Here is a 24,381-nt window from a genome sequence, read left to right on the forward strand (position 1 = left end):
ATGTGTCTGACCCTGGTTGTGTTAAAACCAGGCCCCACCTCCCAAACACACTACATCAGTAGGACTGGGTTCGGGATTGCCATTGTGGTCAACCTGTCCACAGGATTCTAATTTGCAGTAGGAAAGAGAATCTCCATTAGAAGAGTAGACTCAGACAACCATGTCCCGCTTTCAGCTTGTTAGGCAGACCAGTCTCAGGTGAAAACATAAAAGCTGCAGAGACCATCTGTGGCTTCTAGGCCTACTTTGTTCCTTACCCAGAGTTCTCTTTCCTCTGCCTTCTGTACTATCTGACGTCCCATTTCTTGGAGCATGGCTCTCTGTTACAAAATGAGTTTTTTGGATAAAACCATGTCTGATAAGGCCAACTGCTTTGTCACCATTAATAGGCAAGCTGATATCTATCTTAGCTAAATGCAATTATTTCTAGAACCCCCTCCAATCTGCTAGAATTATCAAAAAGTTTTTAAAAATTTTCATAAAAATGAAAATATTATGTTGTAAAATATCACACATAAGAGTTGTCCCTCCAGATCTTTTTCTTTGAAGTCGCATTCATGTTTTTATGCACCCACAGAAACAATATAGTAATGTACTTAACATTTTTTTGAAACATGATATGCTATTCTGCAACTTGCTTTTTTTTTTTTCATTCAACCATGTATTTTGGAGCATTCACACATTTAGTACTTGTGGATCCACCGCACACCACTGAAGGTGAGATTTTGGTGACTTTTGTACTCGCTATGCGTAGCACAGGGTTTGACAGTGATGAGTGTCCTGCAGATGTCTGGACAGCAGGATGAGAGACTGCACTGATGAGAAGGACAAGAGGGGTGTGTGCAGTGAATTCCTGGTCCCCTTTTATTGAAGGTTTGGATGAAATTGCTCTACACAGGATGCTCAAATCTAGTTTTCACAGAAATTACTTGAATAGACACGGTGCCATCCCAGGTCTATTAAATAAGAATCTCTGGGGGTGGGGCCCAGGCATCAGATGTTTGAAAAGCTCCTCTGGTGATTTTTCAAAAGCAGTCAGGTTTGGAAATCGCTATTCTCTATGAAACTTTGCTCTTCACTGAGCACTACGCATCTATATAGTTCAGCTGCTTTTCTTTTGTTCGGTACCATCACTGGGCCTGAAGAGGAACCAACCCCATTAGGACACAATAGTACTATCAAGGCTCACTACATGCCAGGTGCTGTTCTAAGTACATTAGATTCTACAACCCATTTTGTCCTTTCAATAAGATGATGGCATTGAGGCACAGAGAGTTTAATTAACTTGCCCAGGGTTACACAGCTAGTAAGCAGAAGGACTGGTGCTTCTGGTCATGGTCATAACCAGTGCACTGCATGGTCTCTCATGGGAGGCAATGCTCACCTGACCATTTTAGAAAGATGTAAAACACAGAAAAGCTGTCCCTAAAGGGTTCAGGCTGGGTGAGGACCCAGAAGCTTGAAAAATATTCTGGATGGAAAACAATGAGGTAATGGAGTAATTACATTGAAAACTTCTGATCCTAAATGAGGGTCAGACTATGTTTTGCTCTAATGAATATGGAAGGTTAATTTATAGAAACATTGTTATCTCCTCCTTGTTGTCTGTATTGCAGTTTCCCCATGATCTCCGGGCAGATAGTAGGTGCTCCTGTAGTCAATACACATTTTTTTGAAAATATGATTTTGGTGAAAAGATAAGTGAATGAATTAAAGGTATTTTTTCTCCCTGACCCTAGAAGGGGTTCTCTATCAAGGCTTCCTGGCCAAGAGGGAGCTCATGGGAAATTGAGAGGGCAATAGATTTTTGTTCTGCATCTGGATTGGCTGAGGTCTGTGATTGCACCCGCCCATCGGGGAAGGGAATGGCTGCAGGATGACCATAGGAGCTGCCTAATAAAGGCTTTGGCCTGTGGGTGTGCAGGAGTGAGGCCACTGCAGTGTGCTTGTGGTCAGGAAGGGTGGTGAGCGGTCTCTGGGCCTGCCTGGGTGCCAGCGTCTCACTGTTAAGTGGGCTGGGCTCACTGGGCACTGTGAGCAAATAGCCTCCTGGGAGGTTACCTGTTCCCAGTGACTACCTGCTCCCAGTCCAGACAGTGGGCAGGGAGGGAACCTCAGACTTAGGTGAGATTGACTACCACACCATCCTGGCTAGTGGGGCCTTAGAACCAGATTTTATACAAGTTTATAAAAATAATGTGCCAATTTGTTGGACTCCCGTATTGTGGAAGCAAACCCATACAGAAGCAAAAGTATCCAAGGTACTTGAATTCAATTTAAAAATACCAATCAAGTTTTGTTTAAAACCAAAAATACCATATTAAGTTTCAGAGTCAACAATTCATTCATAATATCCACGAAGTGAATTAAAAACGTTCAATTAGATTTTGGCTCATGAGGGTGGAGACATAAATGTCAATAGGTTGCAATAAATCATAAGAAAGTTATGAGAGCTGTATTTTATAAGCAAGGCTACATGCCTTTATATATATTTAGTAACAGCACCAACTAACGTGATTTTTTGACTGTGGCTGAATGTTTTTATTTGGAAATTGCATGGTCCCTGGGTTCAGCAGATTGAAAAAAACATGAAGAATTTCTAGCTTAAAAAAGGACTGCTTAGGTCACTTATAGTTTGAATATTTGTGGACTGCAAACTCTTTTTATTTAGCTTTGATGGAGAGTGTGAAATATGCAGCTGTTTGGTTTCTAATTTATGCACATTACATTTCTCAATCTACACTATTTTGTTTTTGGAAATGACAAGCCTTCAAAATCCACGTGGTTGTCCACTGACAGGGAGAGGTAATGTGGCCCTGTGGGAAACCAGGAAAGGTGGCTTCCTTGGGTCCTTGTTTACTTAGCAGAGGTAAAAATGAAAGCAAAGGCTTAAAAAAAAATAGACACAACTGAGTCCTAGTGGGGAAAAGGGCCCCTCACTCGATGGGTGATTGTACCTGCCACCTTAACACCCATAACCACATAGTGCCACGCCACAGGCACTGTGCTCACCTTGATTCTTTTGGGCTCTCTGCAGAGGGCAGCATCCTCAGTGCAGAGGATCTGCCTCTGACACCCCTTCCCAAGGGATTGTAGCCACTATTTCCCGGTGTGTTATTCTCTGAGCACTTAAAAACTCAACAAATTGGGATGTAGAACTACCTCTTAGTCATCTTCCAGGAGACGTCTGAGAAGTCCAGTAGGGCTTGTGAAAGAAAAATGTAACTCCAACTTTGAAAAAGGCAACTTAAGATTGCTTGATTTCCTAATATTACGCTAGAGCATTTTCTAGTAAGTGCACTTGACTCCTGTACTAGATTCGTAGGGCTGCTATAATAATTTCCCACAAATTAGGTGATTTCAAACAACAGATATTTATTCTCTCAAAGTTCTGGAGGCTAGAAGTCCAAAATAAAGTGCCATCAGGGCCATGTTCCCTCTGAGGGCTCTGCGGGGGATAATCTGTCCCATGCTTCTGCTAGTACTTGGTGGCTCCAGGTGGTTTATAGGCATGTCACTCCACATTATCTCCTCCTTTTTTCTCTCAATCTCCTCCGCACCCCATGTTACTCTTATGAGGTTACATTCAGGACCCACCCAAGTAGAAAAGAATTATTCACTTTTCTGGAAATCTATAGTAACTTAATCACATCTTTGCCATATATGGTAATATTTGCAAATTCTGAGGGATGTGGACATCTCTTTTGGAAGCCACCATACAGTTCACTACAATTCTCATATGGTACTCTTGGGTTTGCAATATATTAACAAATATATGCAAATATAAATGTGCAGATGTTTATAAAGATAGCTTGAGTTCTGGGCTGGGGTTGTGGCTCGGCAGTAGAGTACTTGCCTAGCATGTGCCAGGCCCTGGGTTCAATCCTCAGAACCACAATAAAATAAAATAAAATAAAATAAAGGTATAAAAAAAGTTTTAAAAAAAGATGGCTGAGTTCTTATGATGCTATGGCCTGATAGAGAAATTAACTCCAAAGGGGATTTGATCCTATTGTCTTGTAGAAAATTAATCAATCTTGTATCTATCTTGGGAAACTTAGTTTGGTATTTCTTTTTCAACTGGCCATATAAATCTCTGTTCCTCAATGCTTTGCTTTTGGAACCAATTCTTTTGTCTTCCTGTTGGTCCCTTCACAAACATCATAAACAAATAAATCTTTAAAAAATGTGTGCACACAGAAGTGCATTTTTTAGTTTATTGCACAAGGCTATTTATATACATTCCAGAAAATAAATGAAAAGGTATCTTGGGTTCATGAATTGGAAGAGTAAGTAGTGTTAAAATGTCCATACTATGCAAAGCAATTTTTAGGTTTGAGGCAATCTCTTTTAAAACTCCAATGGCATTCATAACAAAAATAGAAAAAAAGAAAAAAAAAAAGAAATCCTAAAATTTGTATAGAATCAGAAAAGACCATAAATACCAAAGCAGTCATGAGTAAAAAGAATGAAATGAAAGTGGAGCATTATACTGATTTTGAAATATATCATGAAACTATAGTAAACCTACATAGTAAACAAAACATGACAATGTGAAAATAGACATGCAGATTGATGGAATGGAATAGAAAGCCCCAATAGCCATTGCCTACAGATAGCTTATTTCTAACAAAGATGCCAAGAACACATGATGGGGAATGATAGTCTCTTCAATAAATGGTGCTGGGACAACCAGATATCCACATACAAAAGAATAAAATTGTACCCTTGACTCTCACCCTATGCAAAAATCAATTCAAAATAGATTAAGGAGTTAAATGTCAGACCCCAAACTATGGAACTATGAGAAGAAAGCATAGAAGGAAATCTCATGATGTTGATCTGGGCACTAATTTTTTAAATATGATCTCAAAAACAAAGACAGCAAAAGCCAAAATAGACAGATGGGGTCACATCAGACTACAAGGTTCTTCAGAGCAAAAAGGAAACAGTCAACAGAATGAAAAGACAATTTATAGAATGGGAGAAAACATGTGCAAATGATACATCTGATAAGAGATAAACTTTCAAAATTCGTAAGGCATTCCAACAACTCAGAAGAAAGAAAACAAATAACCCTACTGAACACTGGGAAGAAATTTTTCCCAAAGGAGATGTACAAATGGTCAACTCGTATATGAAAACAATACTCAACACTGCCATCCTCAGGGAAAGGCAAATAAAAACCATAGTGAGATCTTACTTCACGCCTGTTAGAATGGCTACTATTAAAAGAAGAAAATATAACAGGTGTTGGAGAAGATGTGAAGAAAAGGGAATCCTTGTACACGATTGGTAGGAATATAAATTAGTACTGCAGTTATGAAAACAGTATGGTACTTCCTTAAAAAATTAAAAGTAGAAATACCAGGTGGCCCAGCGATTCCACTACTGGGTATATATCCAAAGGAAATGAAATCTGATGTTGAGGAGAAATCTGTACTCTTATGTTTATTGCAACATTATTCACCATATTCAAAAAATAGCATCTGTGTGTCTACCAATTGGGTGAAGAAAATGTGGTGCATATGCACAAGGGAATATAATTCAGCTTTAAAAAGACAGAAATCCTGTCATTTGTGACATGGATGGAACTGGTGGACACCATATTAACTGAAATAAACAAGGTACCAAAAGACAAAAGCCACATAATCTCACTCCTATGTGCAATTCAAAAAATCTGCACTCACAGTGGGAGAGAGTAGAATGGTAGTTACTAGGGGCTGGGAGGTGGGGTAGGTGAGGGGATGTTGGCTAAAGGACATAACATTTCATTTAGAAAGGAGAAATAAGTTCAAGAAATCTCTTATACAATATGGTGGCGGTTAATAACAATGTACTATATTCTTGAAGTCACCAAGAGAGATTTTTAAATGTTCTCCCTACAAAAAATAAATATGAGAGGTAATACATATGCTAATTGTAGTTCAATCAACCATTCCACAATGTATCCCTATTTCAAAGCACCACGCTATACATAAGACACCCATACATTTTTCATTTGTTAGTGAAAAGATCAGTTAATAAAAAATTAAAAATTCGATGCATTTTTATCATGTCATAAATAGCCCACGAATGATGTTACAAGGAAAAGAAAGCACTGATATTTTTGTCCAAGGTACTGCCTTTTATTAGCAGGCACTTTGGCCAGTGAAACAGGATCTGCTTTCCTGTGAAGCCTGACCTAACAGAACTCCATTACTGTCACTGGCTCTTCCCTTCATCAATGTTTCACGACCCAACTGGATTATGAATCACAGGATACAAAGGGCACCATCAATCAGGAAGAAGAGGCAAGATCCTCTCTCAGAATTCTAGGTTTCCAGTTTGTATTCTCTTCTCCACTTAAAATGCAAATGCAAACAGAATCTTACTGTGCAAATGATATTTTATTTTGATAGCACAATTACTATTTAGGGAATCACTATTTTCTGCATTGTTAGAAAGGCCTTAGGTTATTTCTAAGACAAGTGTTTATCTATCTTACTTCCCCCCCCCCCAAAAGAATCATAAGATAAATGCTATAAACCACAGGTAAATTCTACATATAAATAGAGGCAGTTTCAAACTGAGATAAGTATGCAATTGAAAATTATGAAACTTTCTCACAATTTAGCAGTATGTCCAGACAAGCTGGTTAAAAACAGAATGGAATACTGTTATACTATTTATAGGCAAACGTTTTAATCTTGGAAAACATATCTAAGTAATGCTTCCAAAGCGATGATATTGCCTAGCACCTTAAATAGAGGTTTGATAAACAAAACAACTGTACCCATAAGTTTGAGCTGTGCTGTTTTGATAGCACAACTTCAGTATCTATGATCCTTAAACTTTAATGGGCATCAGAATCCTCTGGAAGGGCTTTTTTAAAATGCAGATTGGTGGGCCCCTTCCTTAAGGCTTCTGATTCAGCAGGTCTGGGGTGGGGCCCAACCATGTGCATTATAAATAAGTTCCAGGTGATGCTGCTCCTGTTGGGCTGGGACTCACGTGGAGAAGCTCTTCTATAGATATTACATGTGTGGGTAGAACTCTCCAGATCACAAACATACTCTACTGTGACCTTTTGTTGTTTTGCATGATTTTGAAACATGTTCTACAGCTATAGCAACCTCCTGGAAATACTTTGGTTTTAAAAATGGCATTTTAATTGGTTTAAGCTAATTGGATCTTAGGGTATTACACTCTTCAAAGAAGAAAGCTTTTCATTCCTCCAGCTGTTGTTTGTTCTAAATGATAAGCACTAGGTAAAGGGAGAGAAGAAAGAATTTAATAACTTTTCCAAAGCAATATTGTGTTTCATTCTCCTGATTTGAAGTTATGATTGTGATCAAAATTTTGATCCGAAAATTACTGGATTTGTGGCTGTGGCTGTCCCAGGGTAACCCCCTGCTTCACCACTCTGACGGCTGTTCATGACTTCTCAGACACTTGTCTTTATATTATTGCTAGAGTTCTCTCACCACAATGCATTTCCAAAGCTCAGCATTCTTTCAAAAGAAATTAAAAGGGAGAAAAGGGAATATGCTTCATTGTAGAAAAGGAAAATATAACAGCTAACAGAACTTGAATGACAGTATGACATTAAAAGCACTGTCTCTGGTGTCAGACTGCCTGAGGCCCAATCCTCGTTTACCATTTACTACTAGTTGGGCGAATGACTTAATTTCTATATTCTCACCTGCAATGATTGAGTACAAAATTCATGCAAGTACAAATATATAGGACATAGTAAGTGCTTGATAAAACTTGGCTTTTGTTATTATCTTTTAAGTTAGTGCTTATCAAGTGAGATCAGCAATTATTTAAAAGAAATCTGTGCTTAAAGCCTTAAGTTTGGTGGTTAATGAAGGAAAATTAGATTCTTATACTGGAACAGATAATTGAAACTCTAGCTTCATGGAGATGCTGGGAATTTTTTTCTTCATTAGTCAACAGACATTTGTCATGGGAGGTACAAAGAAGAACGCTGTCTCTCATGTGTCGAGAGCAAATTTCCTTTGTAGAGGGCATGGCAATACATTTCCCCTATCTCCATGTAACTTTGAAATTCTATGCAGAACATCAAGGCAAACAAATGTTGATTTTAAAGCTCTAACAGTTTATTACCAGGTGTAACTAAAAAACGCTTACTAAAACTAGTTTCCAAAATGATCAATAATTCTGCCCTTTCTGCTATCAGGATCTGCTTCTGTTATGCTTAATAAGTGTTGTTTTCCTTTCCCCTATCATTCCCTTGGTTTCTTCTCCCCTCCCTCACTCCCCCCACCTAACAAATCTTTGCTGAGAAACTACTATGTATAGATTTCCTACTGGGCTGAAAATGATCCTTCAGATTTATTTCCTTTTTTTCTCAACTTCTTTTCTTTATTCCTTCCTTCTATTCAATAGCTTGTTATGTGTGTGTGGCCCAGAGGGGAAATGAGATCTTGATGTGATAACTGTATTGTTTTCCAACAAGCAGAACTATTAATATTTGCAGTGTATCTAATTGTTTCTGTTAGGTCTAATACTTCTTATAATCTAATTAATCTTTCTGATGTTTTCACTTGCTTATGGCTTTATAGAGAGTAGGCATTCAGTCACTTTGTTGAATTAAAATGGAATGAAATGGAAGCCCTTAGCATTTCTTTTGAAGTAAGGCATTGAGAATTAATTTAGGAGGGGGAGGCACCAAATCGTGTATGGTATCAAATCAGATGACAGTCATAATTTGTCTTCCAAAGTTTCTGGAAAATAGTGATAAATATTCTTTCAAATTACTTAGCTCATATTAACTCTATAAAAGTAAGTAATAACCAGGGTTTGCAATAAGAAGGGAAATAGATGGCCACATTCTGGCCAAACCTGAGGTTCGCAAGAGCCTGTCTTGAAGTATCCAAACTGCAAAGGGAAGTCTTGAACTATCATTCTTCAGCAGCGGCTGAAGTCTTTCTCTTTTGCCTCACCAATCACCATCTTGACACATTTCTAGAAAAAGCTAATTTTACATCATTACTTTCTGTGTTTTCTTCTTTTATTCAAATGTTCTCCTAATTTTTCAGATTGCATGATTTCTTTAAACAATGAACTCCAGGAATACTAATTACACAATTTGCCTGAGTGTCAAGAAACTTTTTCTTAAGTATATAGAGATTAAATGATTTATTACAATCTCCTTCCACTCTGATTAGTGTATTCAAAACACTATTTGAAAGAGACTTTACTATGCTTTCCCCTTTTCCCATCTTGAAAAGAAAATGAGAAAACATGAGAATTCTTCACTTTGTGAGCTTCCATATTCTTTGTGATTTTGAAATGTGACAGGGTTTGTAAACAGTTCCTCACCTGTCGAGCTGCCTAGGGTAGGTAATGTATGTTGGTTCAAGGGAAGAGAAAACATTTCTTGCCTTTCCTGTGAGCCATCTGAATGAGAAGGCAGCAGTAACAAGGGCTGAGATGGTTTATTTGAATGGTGTGACTCTATGCCCCTATTTCCTCTTTTTGTAAGTACTAAAGCCCACCAGTCATACATTTTATAAAACCAGTTCCAATGAGGACCTATCAGCCATGGCCAAGATGTCCAAGAGTTGTCCTTAAATTGTTAGCTAATGCAGTCTGTCGACCCAGAACCGAGGGGTGATACTCAGGCAGGATCATCTAACAATCTCTTTCCCATCTCAATGAAATGCTGGGACATAAATTGTGGCTCTCCTCCGAGAGGACTCACTTATTTTTATTACAAGTAGATAAATCACTAAATTCTCTTGCTACCCCATTTGAGTGACTTGGTGTTTTAGATGTAGCATTAGATCTTGAACTGTGAAGTTTTTCTTATTTCATGATAGGTTCAAATCAAGAGAGGATTATGCATTTTCTTAGTTTGAGCCAATCTTGGTAAGTAAACACGCCATGTTTAAAAAAAAGGGGGGGGATTCTTTACAAATAATTATCTGTCTAAAAGTATTCACTAAGCTTTATCTAGACACAGAAGTCTCATTGTACAATCCAAAACTGTATTTTGGGAGACAATATAAGGAGTCTCATACCAATTTTCCAAAGCACACTGTGTTCGCTTAAAGTAAGGCATGCTGGTGGGTAAGTGGAAGGACTGTGTGGTGGGATGGAAGCAGACAGCCAGCAGGAGAGTAGCAGTCATTGGGATAATAGGATAAAGGCATTGTGGGTTTCTATGGTAACCAGGGACCCCAGCTGTTCTCCTGCCCCAGCTCTCAGTAGAACAGCCCACCTGTGCTGAGTTTCACCCTGCTTTTGAAACAAATCTTTTATTGCCACATTAAATTGTACCAAGGATTCCAGTTCATGAAATAGGACCAATTACTTTAGCTGAGTCTAAATCTCTAGTGCACTTATCAAGAAATGTTTTTCTAATAAGTGCTGTAATTTTTCTTTTTAAAAGATACATTTGGAATGAATACAAAGAAAGAAAATACACTTTCATGCTACATTTAAAATTCATTAAGGTTGGCAGGGTGATTTGTTCAGGAAGTTAGCTGACTTGTTTTCCAGCTGAGTTCTGGGAATGGTCATGTCCTCTGTTGAGGAGGGTGAGTTGTTTGTAGGGGGTGCTACTGGTGGCTTAGCAAGGTTTCCAGTGGCCTTCCATTTCCTCCCTATGTCCTTGTTCTCTCTGCCACTTAGAAGTTGTGGGTACATAGATAAGTTTCTGGATTCACTCTGTTCTAGTTTCCCCATCTGTACAAGTAGAGGGGGGAGATAACTGAACTTACATCATTCAACCTTTTGTCAGGATGGTCAAATGATCTATATTAGAAGCTCTAATAATTGTGCTCAATAATATTTGCTCTTATCACAGTTATTCCTTTATTTCATCTCAGATATTTTATTTCCCTTCTAGTCTCAACATTTCTTCTAATTAACTTTAGAAAATTTCTCCTGTCCATTTCTGTCCACTTGTTTACCTTAAACATGTTGTCTCACCCCAGCTAGACTGTAGAATGCATGAATGTGAATGGCACACACTTCTTAAGAGATCTGTATAGTTTCAGGTCAAGACTGCAGCCTTGAAAAACGTTCCAGGGGGTGAAAAGGCTGAGACTAATTTGGGCCCTCTTAGAATCATAGGAGAGAGGGTCTTAATCACAGGGATGATAGTTACATGTGTGTTACACTGGAGTTAGGGATCAAGCAGTGGACAAAAGAGATCTGGCTTAAATTCCACTCCTACCAGTAATTATGCCCCAGGAAAATGTATTTGACTAAAGAATATCTTTAAATATCTTTAAAGTGCAGCCAATAGTAATTTACAGGATTATTTGAGTATTAGATATAACACCTGAAAAGTACATAGTAAGTCCTTAATACTCAGTGGGCATTCACAATGGGAGCTATTACTAATATCATCATTGTTGCTAATAACTGAAATAATATATTATTTGGCATGAAATTTATCTTAATGTGACAAGCAAGTTTCTGATGTATAGTAAGTACCTTATTCCACAGGGCATAGATGTGAATGAATACTCAAGATATAATTTCCTCTTTTTTGGATCCTATTACATAAATAGTGCTAATCCTGGAGTAGAACAAATTTTGGACTGAAAAATAATGGAATAGTCAAAAAGTGCTAAGTACCCAGTGAATTCATTAACACACTTTCCAGCCAAACATACATGTATATACACACACACACATACACACACACACACGCACACACAAACACACAGTTATTCTAAGCATTGAGTCAGCTACTGGGTGAGAAAACATATGAAGTGCAAAGTTCAGAAAAAATACTTCAAAATTTTTGTGCAAAATTTAAATGAAATATTTACCACATATATTTTCTACTAGAGCAAATGGGTTTCCTGAAGAAGAATTGGTTTTGTTACCTGTGCCGGAGCCACTAGTTCCAACTCTGAAGCTGACTCAGAGTTGAGGGCACTCTTCCCACTACTCAGTTCCGGTTGAGATCTGTGCTCTGAAGACCTGTGATGGATACATTAAGGAAATTAATGTACATCAAGAAACAAATTCAGCTAGAAATCTAGCCAAGACCCTTACTTAATGTGGATCCTTGAAAGCCATGCAAAGCTCTCATTAGAATTCTGATGAGAAAGGTAATTTTTATAAATTTCTATTATAGTGACCACTTGCACAGTTTATGTGGCTATAATTGCTAGGTGTTACTGTTTTATAATGTAGAGTTAGATTGAATTATGGGCAGAAAAAAAATAATAAATGCAATGCCATTTTTGTTAGAGAAAACTCCACTTCATGAAAAAACATTGTGTTTATTTTTTTTGGGGGGGGGAGGGACACAGGTCACTAAATATCTTCATATAGAATTTAAGATGTCCTAATAAGTGGTCAGGTACAGGGTAGCAGGAAGCTGAAACAGGTACTGCCCTTTAGCAAGCTTCAAAAACATGGTAAAACCCAGGAAGGCAGATGTCCTCAGGGGTATTTATGGATATTCTTAATTATTGCATTACCTTAGAGTGGATGATAGAGAAAGCCAGAAAAGTTTACCTGAATAACCCAAAAAATTTAACTACGATTTATGTGATATATTAAATATGCTAACACGTGCTCACACGTACATAAATCTCTTTTTTGATTAATGGCTCAGTAACACATTCAGAAAATCATTCACAAGTATTGAATTCTGAACCTTCTCAAATTCTTATTGACTGAATTGACTTAATTTTGGATAATTCATATGAAAATTTAGTTTGTGGTAGTTAAGTTTCTGGTATTAATGTCTTACCATAAGAGCTCTTTCGATCCCGTTCTAGATGAACATGATTTTCTCTCTGCCATTGGATGCCCCTTGCTATTTCGCTCTCCATGAAACTTAACATCATCCCATTTTTCCAGTTGGGTTTGAATGTCTACTAAGAAGAAAGGAAGAGGGTAAGGGAGCCCAGGAAAGAGCATGAGGTACAGAGAGAAGAGATATTAATTAAAATTGAGAAGTCTTTTCCAAGGGAACTTTACTCAGTTTGTCTCCTCAAGATCCAAGACCAATCTTTTCAATGAGGCATAAAGTTAATTAAAACATGTTTAGCTAAATAAAAGTGATAACTCTTAAGGTAAACTGGATTGTTTTTACAACTGAAGCAGTCAAGTTGTTTTACTCGGAATTATTATATCAAGGGCTATGTGTATTTTTCAATTCTGAGCATGAGTCCATGAGATCTGGTGTGGGATGTGCATATGGAGTCCTGTCTACCAGCCTCCAGTTAAAGAGATGGCTTTAGGACACTTCCAACATGTTTCTAGAAAGAAATTTTGCTTAAGGAGGTGAACTTTGATGTTAAATTTTAAAACCTGGTTTCTCATTTATTTCAGAATGGTGATGATTAAATGAGACAAAATATATGCAAAATATAGAATGGGTCCCTGGACCTTGTCAGCCAACAATAAGTGGTAGCTATTATTATTGTCTTGGATATAGACTCAAAGCTCTTACGCGCCACTGTTTTGTCTGGCTGCCCCTGGGCCTAATGTTAGAGTTGTTTACTTATGTCTCTTTCTTGTTCTAGACTGAGAGCTCCTAGAGAGCAAGTTACTTTTATTTGTAACTCTCCTTCCTAGCATGGTGCTTGGCATCTCTCAAAAACTCAGGACATGCTGGTTGAATGTGTAAATGAGTGAGTCAACACCAATTATGCAAAGTCGAGCTCCCAGCAGCATTCAGTTCAAACACAAAAGCAGCTCTGTCCTGCTCAGTTTCCTACATGGACTTCATTTTTCTACTTCTTTGTTCACTGTTTTAAAATCATCTGCAGAACTTTGCTGTTGTATCAACTCCAGCAAGGCAAAGCTAAACAGCAGCCACCACACACTGTTGCCCTACCTAAATCTAAGGATGAGGTCTCGGACCCTCTGAGAGGCTGGCCTCTCTGCTCAGCATCTGCGCTGATGAGGTCAGATCCATCGGCCTTTTTCTTGAGGGATGAAGTTTTTGATGAGGATTCCGATTTCTTGGCTTTGGTTTGGGTTTGAGACACTGGTTCACTCAGGTCCAGGAGATCCAAGCCTGTGGTCAACACTATCAGAAATGGAAGAGTTAAGATAAATTCATTTACTGTACTGTACTTACTTTTTAAACATAGGTTTCAGTTGGGTACAGAGAGATCTTGTGTTCATAAGATAGGTTAGAATCACCAAATTACCTTGGCTCACCATTGATTTATAAAGACAATTTGTTAGATGGGAAGTTCACCTCATGTTCCCCTAGATTTGTCACAGCACAAACCAGTCAGTTAGGACTTAGACCAGCTTTAGCAGCAATGAATGAAACTAAGATGAGAAAATTGAATCTGAGTTCAGGTACAATTTACTTGTTTTGCTTCTTCTTTAGCAAAAGTTTATTTTAGAATGAGGTATTTCCAGAGAATAATCTATCATGTTCAGAAATTTAGTGAAGTTTCTGAATGTCTTCATGTTTTAATTTTAAACAGCAAAGTATATGGGGGATAAAAATGCTGTTAATCATCCTTTATTTAATTAAGCAGTTCAATCAGAAAATGGCATGCTGTTTGGGCTCACACTGGAGAGGTGTTTTGTAATCCATAGCTGATGAATAGGTACACATGTTAATGCTTTTGCTATTTAATATGCAAATTTAAATTTCAATGTAACCAGCTATAAAACTGTTACACTTTTATTTCCTAGCAGGTTGATTACATTGTATTTAATACTCTAATGAAGGCAGAAACAATTATTTGTTCCAATGCAAACTAGGCAAATGAGAATTTAAAAGGCAAGCTTTGTTAACCCTCTCTTCTCCTTTATAGCGCAACAAAGTAGTATTGGACTAACTCATTGTGAGAAATAGAAAAGTCCAGTTAGAGAAGGTCCCTCCAGCCTCCCTCTCCACCAGCCCCTGATATTTCACTGCCTCAGCACCAGAGCACACCTGGTGCCTTCCTGGCCTAAGATCTCTTCATCCAGGTAGTTTTGGAAGCCACTGAAGGACAGAGAAACCCCTGACATTAAACCTTCCTGGCCTAGTCTACAGTGATGGCACCATGCCTCTTTTTAAGTAACCCAGGTAGCTTTTCCTCTTAGTGGAGAACAGATTTTTGTTGAAGTCTCAATACCCTTCCATCTGTTCCGCCCTCCTGTCACTCAAAGAAGCTTCAGGGTTCCACTGAACTCTCAGGATTTCTTTAGTACTCCATCACTTTCAAGAGCTAACCATCCTTACAAAATCCTTAGAATAGAGTCACTATTCACTCTCGGTAATCTTGTTTTTTTTTTTTTTTTATTTCAATTCCAAATCATAGAGGTTAGCTATTGTTGGTGAAGTCCAGAGATCTGACTTCTGACTATACCACTGCTTAGTAGAGGGACTTGGGACAAGTTTCTTGATCGGTTTGAATCTCAGTTTCCTCATCTGAAAAATTGGGGAATTAATAGTCTTTTAGGTATGAGATGAGGATTAAACGATGTCATTTGTGTAAAGTACCAGAATTATGATAGGTACTCAGTAAACGTTATTTGTAGACTGGGGGTAAGTATGAAGCTCAGTGGTAGACCACTTGCCTAAAATACACAAAGCCTTGGGTTTGATCCTCAGCACTGCAAAAATTAAAAAATAAAATAAAATGATATTTCTATTGTCAGGAGGTAAATTTGGGATTTTTTTTCCTCCTGTTTTCCCCATTCCTTTCTATTTCAGGGCAGAATCAGATCCATACGCTGATAGAGGAAAGACTATTGGGAATAAAACTGAGGATGAGGAAAAGATATTGGTTCTACAGAGGATTCTACGAAATAAATTTATCATAAAATGGCCTGATACTGTCAGCTTATCTGAACTGAGTCTTCCTGAGAAGATGGGAGCCACTTTCCAACTCTGAGATACTCTGAGATATGGGGAGTGTTTTGTGGTTTAAAAATCTTTGAATGTGGAGGGAAAGAAGTATTTTTTTAGAATTAAATTGCTTAGCTTTATGTCGAAAATGTAAGTATGGCAGGCAGCCAGGATAAGTCAGGACACCACATAGTTCACACCAAATGATTGGTTAAATAGAAGTTTCTAGACCACTGTTAGTTTGGCAAGGACTTCAGGCCTAATGTGATTTTCTTATAATAGAAGGAAGGAAGCTGATGACAGTCTCTGAAATGTCATATACATCTTTTTATTAATTCTACCATCAACTAAGAATTCGTTACTCCTGGACTTCTTTTAGAAGCAAATTATATAGGAATCATTTACTTGTACATCAGAAGTCCATTTGTTGCAAAATAATAACCGGTGAGCACTAATTTAATTCTATCCCTACTTCTCACCATATGGAATAAACAAATTACTCAAAGAGTGAATTGCTAATTCAAGCTAGGCTCAGTAACAGTTTTTTCCTCCCCAAAGTGTCCTGGGTACTTCCTGAATTTGTTCTGAGCTCTAGGTCCCTTTTTTCTTTCTCTGTAAAGGTGAAACCAATGCTCAGCTCCCACAAAGACCTTATTTGTTTCCCAGTTGATGAAAGAGATGTCTTGGAGGTCACATGGCAAGCTTTGAAGCTGAGAAAGTCTAAGAATCACAATTTTGAAAACACAATATGGGGACAATCTTCCACTATCTGGAGGAAAAAAATGGCAGTTTGATGGGTGCGTGTCTCTTTTAGTTAATGTTTAGAAATAAGGGTCTTAGAGGTCCATATGTGCTTCAAAGACAATGTGCCTAGGCATTGAAGGGGGTATGTGCTTTGCTGATACCTTAACTCAATAAAAGAAAATTATACACATGAAGGTTTGGGTTCCAGTACTCCTGTGCTTAAAGTGAGATCATGAAGGATAATTTCCTTCTGTCATGGATGTGAAAATGTTTGTATGGGTGGGCACACATGCATGTGTATATCTGTATGTGGAGCCAATAAAATATCTTCTAGGTATAATCTTATTTTCACATATACATATTTTTCTACATGGAACATAAGTCATGTAGAACATAAATCATGTTCATAAGCTGCAGGCACCTTTTGTCCAAAGGAATTCATTCCTACTGGGGGAATCCCCAACTCAGTGAGTTCTGAACAGCTCTATCTTGTCCTGGTCATCCCTTTTGTACTTTGTCCTGTCTTTACCACCTAAGGTCAGCTAACCCAGTTTGGTGTCCTGAAATTAAGCAGCCCATATACATAAAATACAGCAGCTCAGGACAGTGGTTAGGACTGCCTGGGTTCAAATCTTGACCCTGCCATTCATTAGCTGTGTGACTGGGCAAGCTTCTTAGTCCCTCTGAACCGTAGTTTCTGCTTGCCTAAAATGAGAACGAAACTCGACTTCATAAAGCATTAAATGAAGCACTTTAAATCTCTTAGAATTATGATAGAAGCATAGTGATAATTATAATTCAAATATATGTTACAGTATAATTGCATGAGTTCTTATAAGAGGGAGTCCGAAGGGTCAGAATCAGAGAGGGAAGTGTGAGAGTTCACTGAGGTGCAGCTGGTTTTGAAAATGGAAGGTTTACAGATGGTTTTGAAGATGCTACACTGCTGGTTTTGAAGACAGAAGAAGGAGAGAGAAGCTAAAAATTTTCAGGTGACTTCTAGAAATTGGAAAAGGTAAGGAATCAAATTCTCTCCTAGACCCTCCTGAAAAGAATGTAGCTTGGATGACATCTTGATTGGAGGACTTCTGACTTTCAGAACTTTAAGATAATGAAATTATTTAGGCCATTAAATTTGTGGTAGCAGGAAACTAATACATTTGGTATGTCAATGCTTATGCCAGGACTCAAATATAGGTCTGTCACATTAAACCTGTGTTCTTCACCACTCCTCTCTAGACTGCCTCTGAACTTGAAGGTAGTGTGCAGACTCTATTATTTATGTATTTATTATCTCCTAATTATTTGGGAGCTTGCATAGTCTGAGGTATGATTTACATAATTGGCAATCTCAGAAACTTTTTTTTAAAATTCTTCCTCTTTTTAGTGGACAGAATGCCTATATTTTATTTTTATGTGGTGCTGAGGATGGAACCCAGTGCCTCACACATGCTAAGCAAGTTCTCTGCCACTGAGCTACAGCCCCAGCCCCAGAAACCTTCTTTTTTAAAATAAACTGATTCCACTGGATAAAATTTCCTGAAGATGGAAGATAATACATTACTAAAGTATTTGTTTCTGACTCTCTCAAAAACTGAAGTTCACAGCCTACTGAATTGGAAGACTCCCACAGGGCACTGCAAATGCATGTGAGAACTAACTTCTACATAAAACAGAGTGGAATAACACGTGCTCTGAAGCCCTGTTTTGATACTTTGGTGTTAAGCACAATGCTATTAATATCACTACAGTGTAATGAGGCATAACTTCAATAGCTGGCAATCTCAGAAACTTTCAAATAGATATATCAAAAAGATAAAATATATTTGACAGGGCTGGGATTGTGGCTCAGGGGTAGAGCACTCGCCTAGCATGTGTGAGGCCCTGGGTTCCATCCTCAGCACCACATAAAAATAAATAAATAAAATAAATATATTGTGTCCAATTATAGCTAAAAAATGAATATTAAAAAATATATATTTGACTTATTGAATAAACTTTTCCTTTTTATTGGAATGTTTTTAAAACGATTCCCCACATTTCTAAACTCTCTCAAGAGCCATGCCATTCATTGGTTCATGACCACTTGAGCTTCATAAAAATTCATTTTGTAAATATTACACTAATTTTGCAGTTAAGATGTTTTATTAGGTGGCTGTGGCAAGATTGTGAATGTTTTTAAGGGTAGTTCTTTCCTTTAATATAAATAGAGGTCCCAAATGTAGGTATGCAAACCCCAAATAAAGGAGTGAGATTAATTTTTTTTTTAACTGTGGAAAATGTTCCCTCTAAAGTAACTATTCACCTACTAGTTCAAGTTTATGGATAAAATAGTTTAGATTGTGTAACTTGATAAATGCAAACCAAGGACTCTTGTTTTTCTTCTTGATCTTTAGCAAAGAGGCTTTCTGTGCTTTAACATATATCATATTTATTGGGAGATTATAGCAATGAGTTATTGTTGTAAATTTTATAGTATTATTTATGCTATAATATAATCATGCTCAAAATATCTATTGCCTAGCTATTTTCAGAGCAGTTGATACATGAATTTTCATATAAGATGTATTTACCTGCCATTTAAAAATCAAGGATGTAGCAATTATTTTAACTTACTTATCATCTAGGAATACAGTTTGAGAAGGCCAAAAAATTACAGATGAATTAAAGGGAATTTAGAATATTAATTGGGAAAAAATGGAAAGCATCCTTATTTTGACAACTTTAAGTTGTCATCATTGGATGACAAAAAGTTAATCCTAATGTAGAAGCAAGCATAAAGTAAAAAAAAGATAATTCAAGCACCTAAAAATTATAATAAAAATTTCTATGAGGCACAAAATGTTCTTTCAGTGCCTGTAAAGATAAAAAAAATTTTGATCATCTGATCTTTGAAAAAATATTTCCTATATTGTTTACTTTGTATTGATTTATATAAGAACTATACTCTTTAGGGATTTAAAAATTATAATGTTTCTGCACTGAGATATACTTTTAAGATTAAAAGACATTCTATTCAATATGAGTCTTTTTTCAGATAAAAATCTGCATGAATCAGACATACTCAACATCTAGGCTGAAAAAGAAAAAAACATAAACAAACAAACAAACAAACCCCCCCCCCAATAGTCTGCAGTCCCAGAACACCATTTTTCAGATTCCTACTTTAAAGAATTTTATGGATTGAATGATATGCCCCCTCCATTCTGATGCTGGAGTCCTTACACCTTGGAGTGTAACCTCATATGGAATAAGAATATTGGAAATGTAATTAAAGATGAGGTTTAAAGTGTTGCAACTTCAAAATGATTAGTGTCCTTTTAAAAAAGGAATATCTGGACATAGAGTAGGACATGCAGATAGGGAGACATACATGCAGACAAACACCATGTAAAAGTTGAAGCTATGTTGTCACAAATTATGGACTACCAGAAAGAAAGGAGAAGAGAGACCTGGAACAGGTCCTTCCCGATAACCCTTATGAGCATGGCCCTGCTGACACCATGATGTTGGGCTTCTAGCCTCCAGAACTGTGATAATTAGATTCTGTTGTTAACCTACTCAGATTGTGGTACTTTGTCACAGCAGCCCTAGGAAGCTAGTATAGAGGACAATGCTGTATATATTGTTATTGCAAGAAATTAGACCTTCTTTTGATGTTTTCCCTCTAATATTTTGTAGGTCTCTCTTTAATGTTAGAAAACCAAAGTGAAAAGTAGCTTTTGATTCATATCTTAAATTGCCGTGTGTGTGTGTGTGTGTGTGTGTGTGTGTGTGTGTGTGTGTGTATGTGTGTGGTGTGTGTGTGTTGGGGGGCATCCTTCCTAAGTGATTTTGTTTTCTCATCCTTGAGAATTAGAAAATGAAGAGCAACTTCTTAGTGGATCCAGTTCTCATGGATCTGCCTGCAGTTATATACAAAAATTTGTATTTTCTGGAATAGTTTTGCAGTTTTGGGAGGCTGAGTTCCAGTTTTATAAATCAGGAAGCTGAATCTGATTTGATAAAATAAGAACTTAATTTCCTGTCTAGAATATACCAAGTATTATTTTCTTAATTACTCAAAGTGATAGTTGAATTTAGAAAATGATTGCTTTCATGTGATATTACAAAAAATAATGCAATTGGAAAGGGAAGTGTCAGGAATACTGTTTTCACCTGATATCTAACAGGAATAGTCGTATCAGATACACAGTATTAATGACTTTCATATGTTGCTTTGCTTAATCTTCTCAGGTCACTTATGAGATACAGATCTTACAATTGTTAGAGAAGGAAACTGAGTCTTAGCTATTTCTAGAGAGATGAGGAACCTTATTAGCTTTCCCACAGTTACAGAGTTTTAGGCTGTATTCCCACATAAGGCACTTGTAACATTAGTTCCTCTTATTGTTGTAATTTTTAGCATTTTGGTAGAATCTCAAATTCCTTCTTCTCCGATTTCCTTCACTTTGAAATATAATCAAAATGCATATGCCACCAGCAGAGGCTGTGATGGCACATGAAATAAATTAAACAAGAGAGCATGTGATTATTGTCTTTTTCCTTTAAATTCTGTACTATACAGTCAACATAATCTTTGATTCTAAACATTATTTTTTTTTCATTCTTCTTTGAATGACATACCTTTAACTGTGTATTTCGACCAGATGAAGTTAGTGCAAAAATCTGCCTCTGCTAAAGAAGTGTCATTCATGCCAGGGGCTGCCTTCATTCTTTGGGTTGAGACTTTGAAGTGCCTGTTCCTACGTGTGCCAGGCACCGAGCAGATGATAGTTTACTCGTTGAGTATATTTAATTCCAGAAGAATGTACAGACAGATGGGAATATTCAAATAATTTGTAAAAGGGAGAAAGGAACACATTTGCCAGAAAATGAAACTGACTTTCTACTGTCCTCTGGTTGTAGGACATTTTAATTGTCATTTGAAGCCACTTGGAAAGACTACTCCATTTATATTTTACTGCAATATTTCCAGAGATAATTGGGCCATCAACCAGAACTTACTTTGAGACAGATGCTTTTGTTTGAATGAGATGCAACTTGAAATGCAAAGATGTAAATGTAAAATGACACATAGAAAAATTAATTGCTAACAGTGGTACACTTATAGTCAGCAAAATTATTTTGGGTGATATGCATTGTAGTTTCTTACATAATAAAAAGTGATTTACTAGTTGTGCTGAGTAGTACATGTTCAAAAGTTTCATTTGGTTGCAAACATCATTCCTGACTTAAAATGCCTAGAAGGAAAAAAATGTGCATTTGACTATAGTTAAAACAAACTCTAACTGAGGCACAGTTAAAAGTGAAAAATTTACCAGCTGTATTGGACGTTACTGGCCTTGCAATTGCCTCCGATTTGGTTTCACAGAGAAAGTCATCGATGGAGGGGCTCAGGAGGGGTCTGCTTTCTTGTTGCTCATTCACCAGCTGAGAACAAATGAACACAGGTGTCAAAGGGCTTTGTTAAACTGCAGAATCAGATGAATTAAAATGCAGCCTTGCAACAAAATGGGAATAGCAAACCTATCAAAAAATAAAAACATACATAAATAAATAATGGGGTGGGAGCAAGAAAGAAAAAAATACTAAAGGGTGGGAATGAGTCTTTTAGCATTATCAATGTATTTCTGATGCAGCCGAGTTTGATATTTAAAGCTTAGGACTGTATTTCTCTCCCTCTTGCAGTAGTTTTAGAATTATCCTCTAATTTTAATATGTGGAAAATGACACTTATTGAATTACAGAGCCAATTCTCTTCCTCGCTTGGACAGAATGCTCCTACTGAGATCTGAAGCGGCGGCTGCAGACTCTGAGGTGACAAGCTCTGGTAAGGGCTGGTTAGTTGGTGTCTGTATGGTACAAACTCATGGATCAATGTGTATGGATGAACATTCTCCTTTCCTCCCTCTTTAAAAAAGGTTTAGTCACCTAAAACACACCCTGAACATTTCCTCGGAATACTTTTGTAGTATAAAACAAATGCTATTTAAAGAGATAGAAGATAGTACATTAACCATATAGATATATAGTTTATGTTTGTGAAAATCTATTTGTAAAATAGATTCCTGTAAATCCAATCATATTTTTTCCATTAGCTTATTCTATAACTTCTGCAATCTTTCAGGTAGATTTTTAGTGGGTACTTAGTTATCAGTGTCAGCCCACTATTTACTTTCAGTTATTCTGCTCCTCTTTGAACTTAGACTTTCTCTGGTTAAGGGGGAAATATGTTATGATACATAATCCATGAATCCCTAAATTAACTGGCTTCATTTTTCAGGAGTGGCAGAGATATTTAGTTTTCTATTTGTCAGTGGAAAAGATGTGCATCAAAGTCTCTAGAATTCACTTGTAGAGAAATATCAAAATATTTTGGGATTCTACTCACTTCATTTCATTGTCTCTTTGGCATAGTGAATGGTATTCTAGTTTAGAGCTGTTGGAAGATGCAAGGGACCTCAATATTAACACATATGGAGAGAAAAGTTACAATTCTCTTATTTCTAAAAGAGCAATATGGAAGTATTTTGAGGTCATTCAGACCACAAACCTTTCAAACTGTAATATATTTCATTCTATTATTTAAACATAGGTAAATATCAGATCTCCATTAGAGCTCAAATTTTTGATATAGAGTGGGAAATCTGTTTTTTGTACATATTAATTTGTGAATGTTATTGAGAGATAGCATTGAGAATGCCCTTGTCCTTTTAGTTGCCAAGTTACAGTGACAGATATTTCTTCAATTTTTGTTTAAGTGTCTAGAATCTCACAAATTTTACTTGGAACGAAGTTTTCCAAGATCTGCTTGGGTTTTAAATTTATTATTATTATTATTTTTGGACCTGCCTTTAAAATGGGAATAAAACTCTGAATCTTTGCAGTTTGCTTTCTGAATTTGAATGATCTTGGGTACCACCCATCTTCTCCATATTGAAATGTTGAGGGGTTATGAGACTCCCATGCTTATGAGATAAAATACACTTGGGTTTTTGTAAATACCACAGTATATTTGAATTTAGGAGTTACTATAATATTTTTCTGGCATAAAACTAAATTTTATTTTTGGTAAGTATAGTTGAAAGCATAGGTATAGAATATAACATACTAGAAAATGAAGAGATGAGTAAATTTCAGTGATTCTGTGAATTCTTGTAATTGGTGATTAGTGTCCCAGAATCTGTCTCTCATTTTTAGGTAGTAAACTGTAGGTATGTATTAGTTCCCAAGGGAACCACACATTAATGCATATATCCTGGTAAAATTTACTCTTTAAACCATATGTGCTTAGTGCAACAAACCCTTCTAGTGTGGTACCACTACAGTGATATGGTCCTGATTTGCAATGTCAAGTGGGATTTGAATTCTGCTGTGTCATAATCATTCATGGAAGATAAACACCACCATCAAATATGGCACCACACTACTCATGCAATTTATTTTAATAGGCTTGCACTTAATGGAACAGTGCATTCTGATTACTGGCCTCTGGTACTAGGTCTTACTGACCCAGTGGCTAAAGTAAATAAGGCACAAAGAATACACTGTTGACTCAGTCAACACACCTGTAACTTAAAAAGGTATGAAAAAGTATGATGTCATAACTATCTCTTTGATAACCATTATTTCTCTGATGAAAAATATAATTTCATTAACAGATAACTAATAATAACTGTGTCCTTTTAGTCATGATTTTGAAAATACAGGTTGAGTATCTCTTCTTTGAAATCAGAAGTGTTTCAGATTTCTGATCTTTTTGGAATATTTACATATATAGGTTGTGTGTATGTGTTTATATATATTATATTTATATATGCATATATACATATATACACATATATACA

General features: G+C 36.8%; 1 protein-coding gene across 16 annotated transcripts in view; it reads right to left on the minus strand.

Annotated features, from left to right (window-relative positions):
* Pex5l (peroxisomal biogenesis factor 5 like) overlaps nt 1-24,381 on the minus strand; it is a 213,848-nt gene that overhangs the window by 59,547 nt on the left and 129,920 nt on the right. For 13 of the 16 annotated variants that reach the window (XM_021729811.3, XM_078043700.1, XM_040270118.2 and 10 more), the window contains 4 exons: nt 21,853-21,964; nt 13,823-14,017; nt 12,731-12,857; nt 11,853-11,949 (listed from right to left, as the gene is read on the minus strand). In XM_021729811.3, coding sequence (XP_021585486.1) covers nt 11,853-11,949; nt 12,731-12,857; nt 13,823-14,017; nt 21,853-21,964 — 531 coding nt within the window. The remainder of the gene's footprint in view (nt 1-11,852; nt 11,950-12,730; nt 12,858-13,822; nt 14,018-21,852; nt 21,965-24,381) is intronic. The other 3 variants (XM_005330271.4, XM_040270122.2, XM_005330264.4) reach the window with 1 other exon arrangement.

This window comes from Ictidomys tridecemlineatus, chromosome 3, assembly GCF_052094955.1.
Source record: "Ictidomys tridecemlineatus isolate mIctTri1 chromosome 3, mIctTri1.hap1, whole genome shotgun sequence".
NCBI classification, from domain to species: Eukaryota; Metazoa; Chordata; class Mammalia; order Rodentia; family Sciuridae; genus Ictidomys; species Ictidomys tridecemlineatus.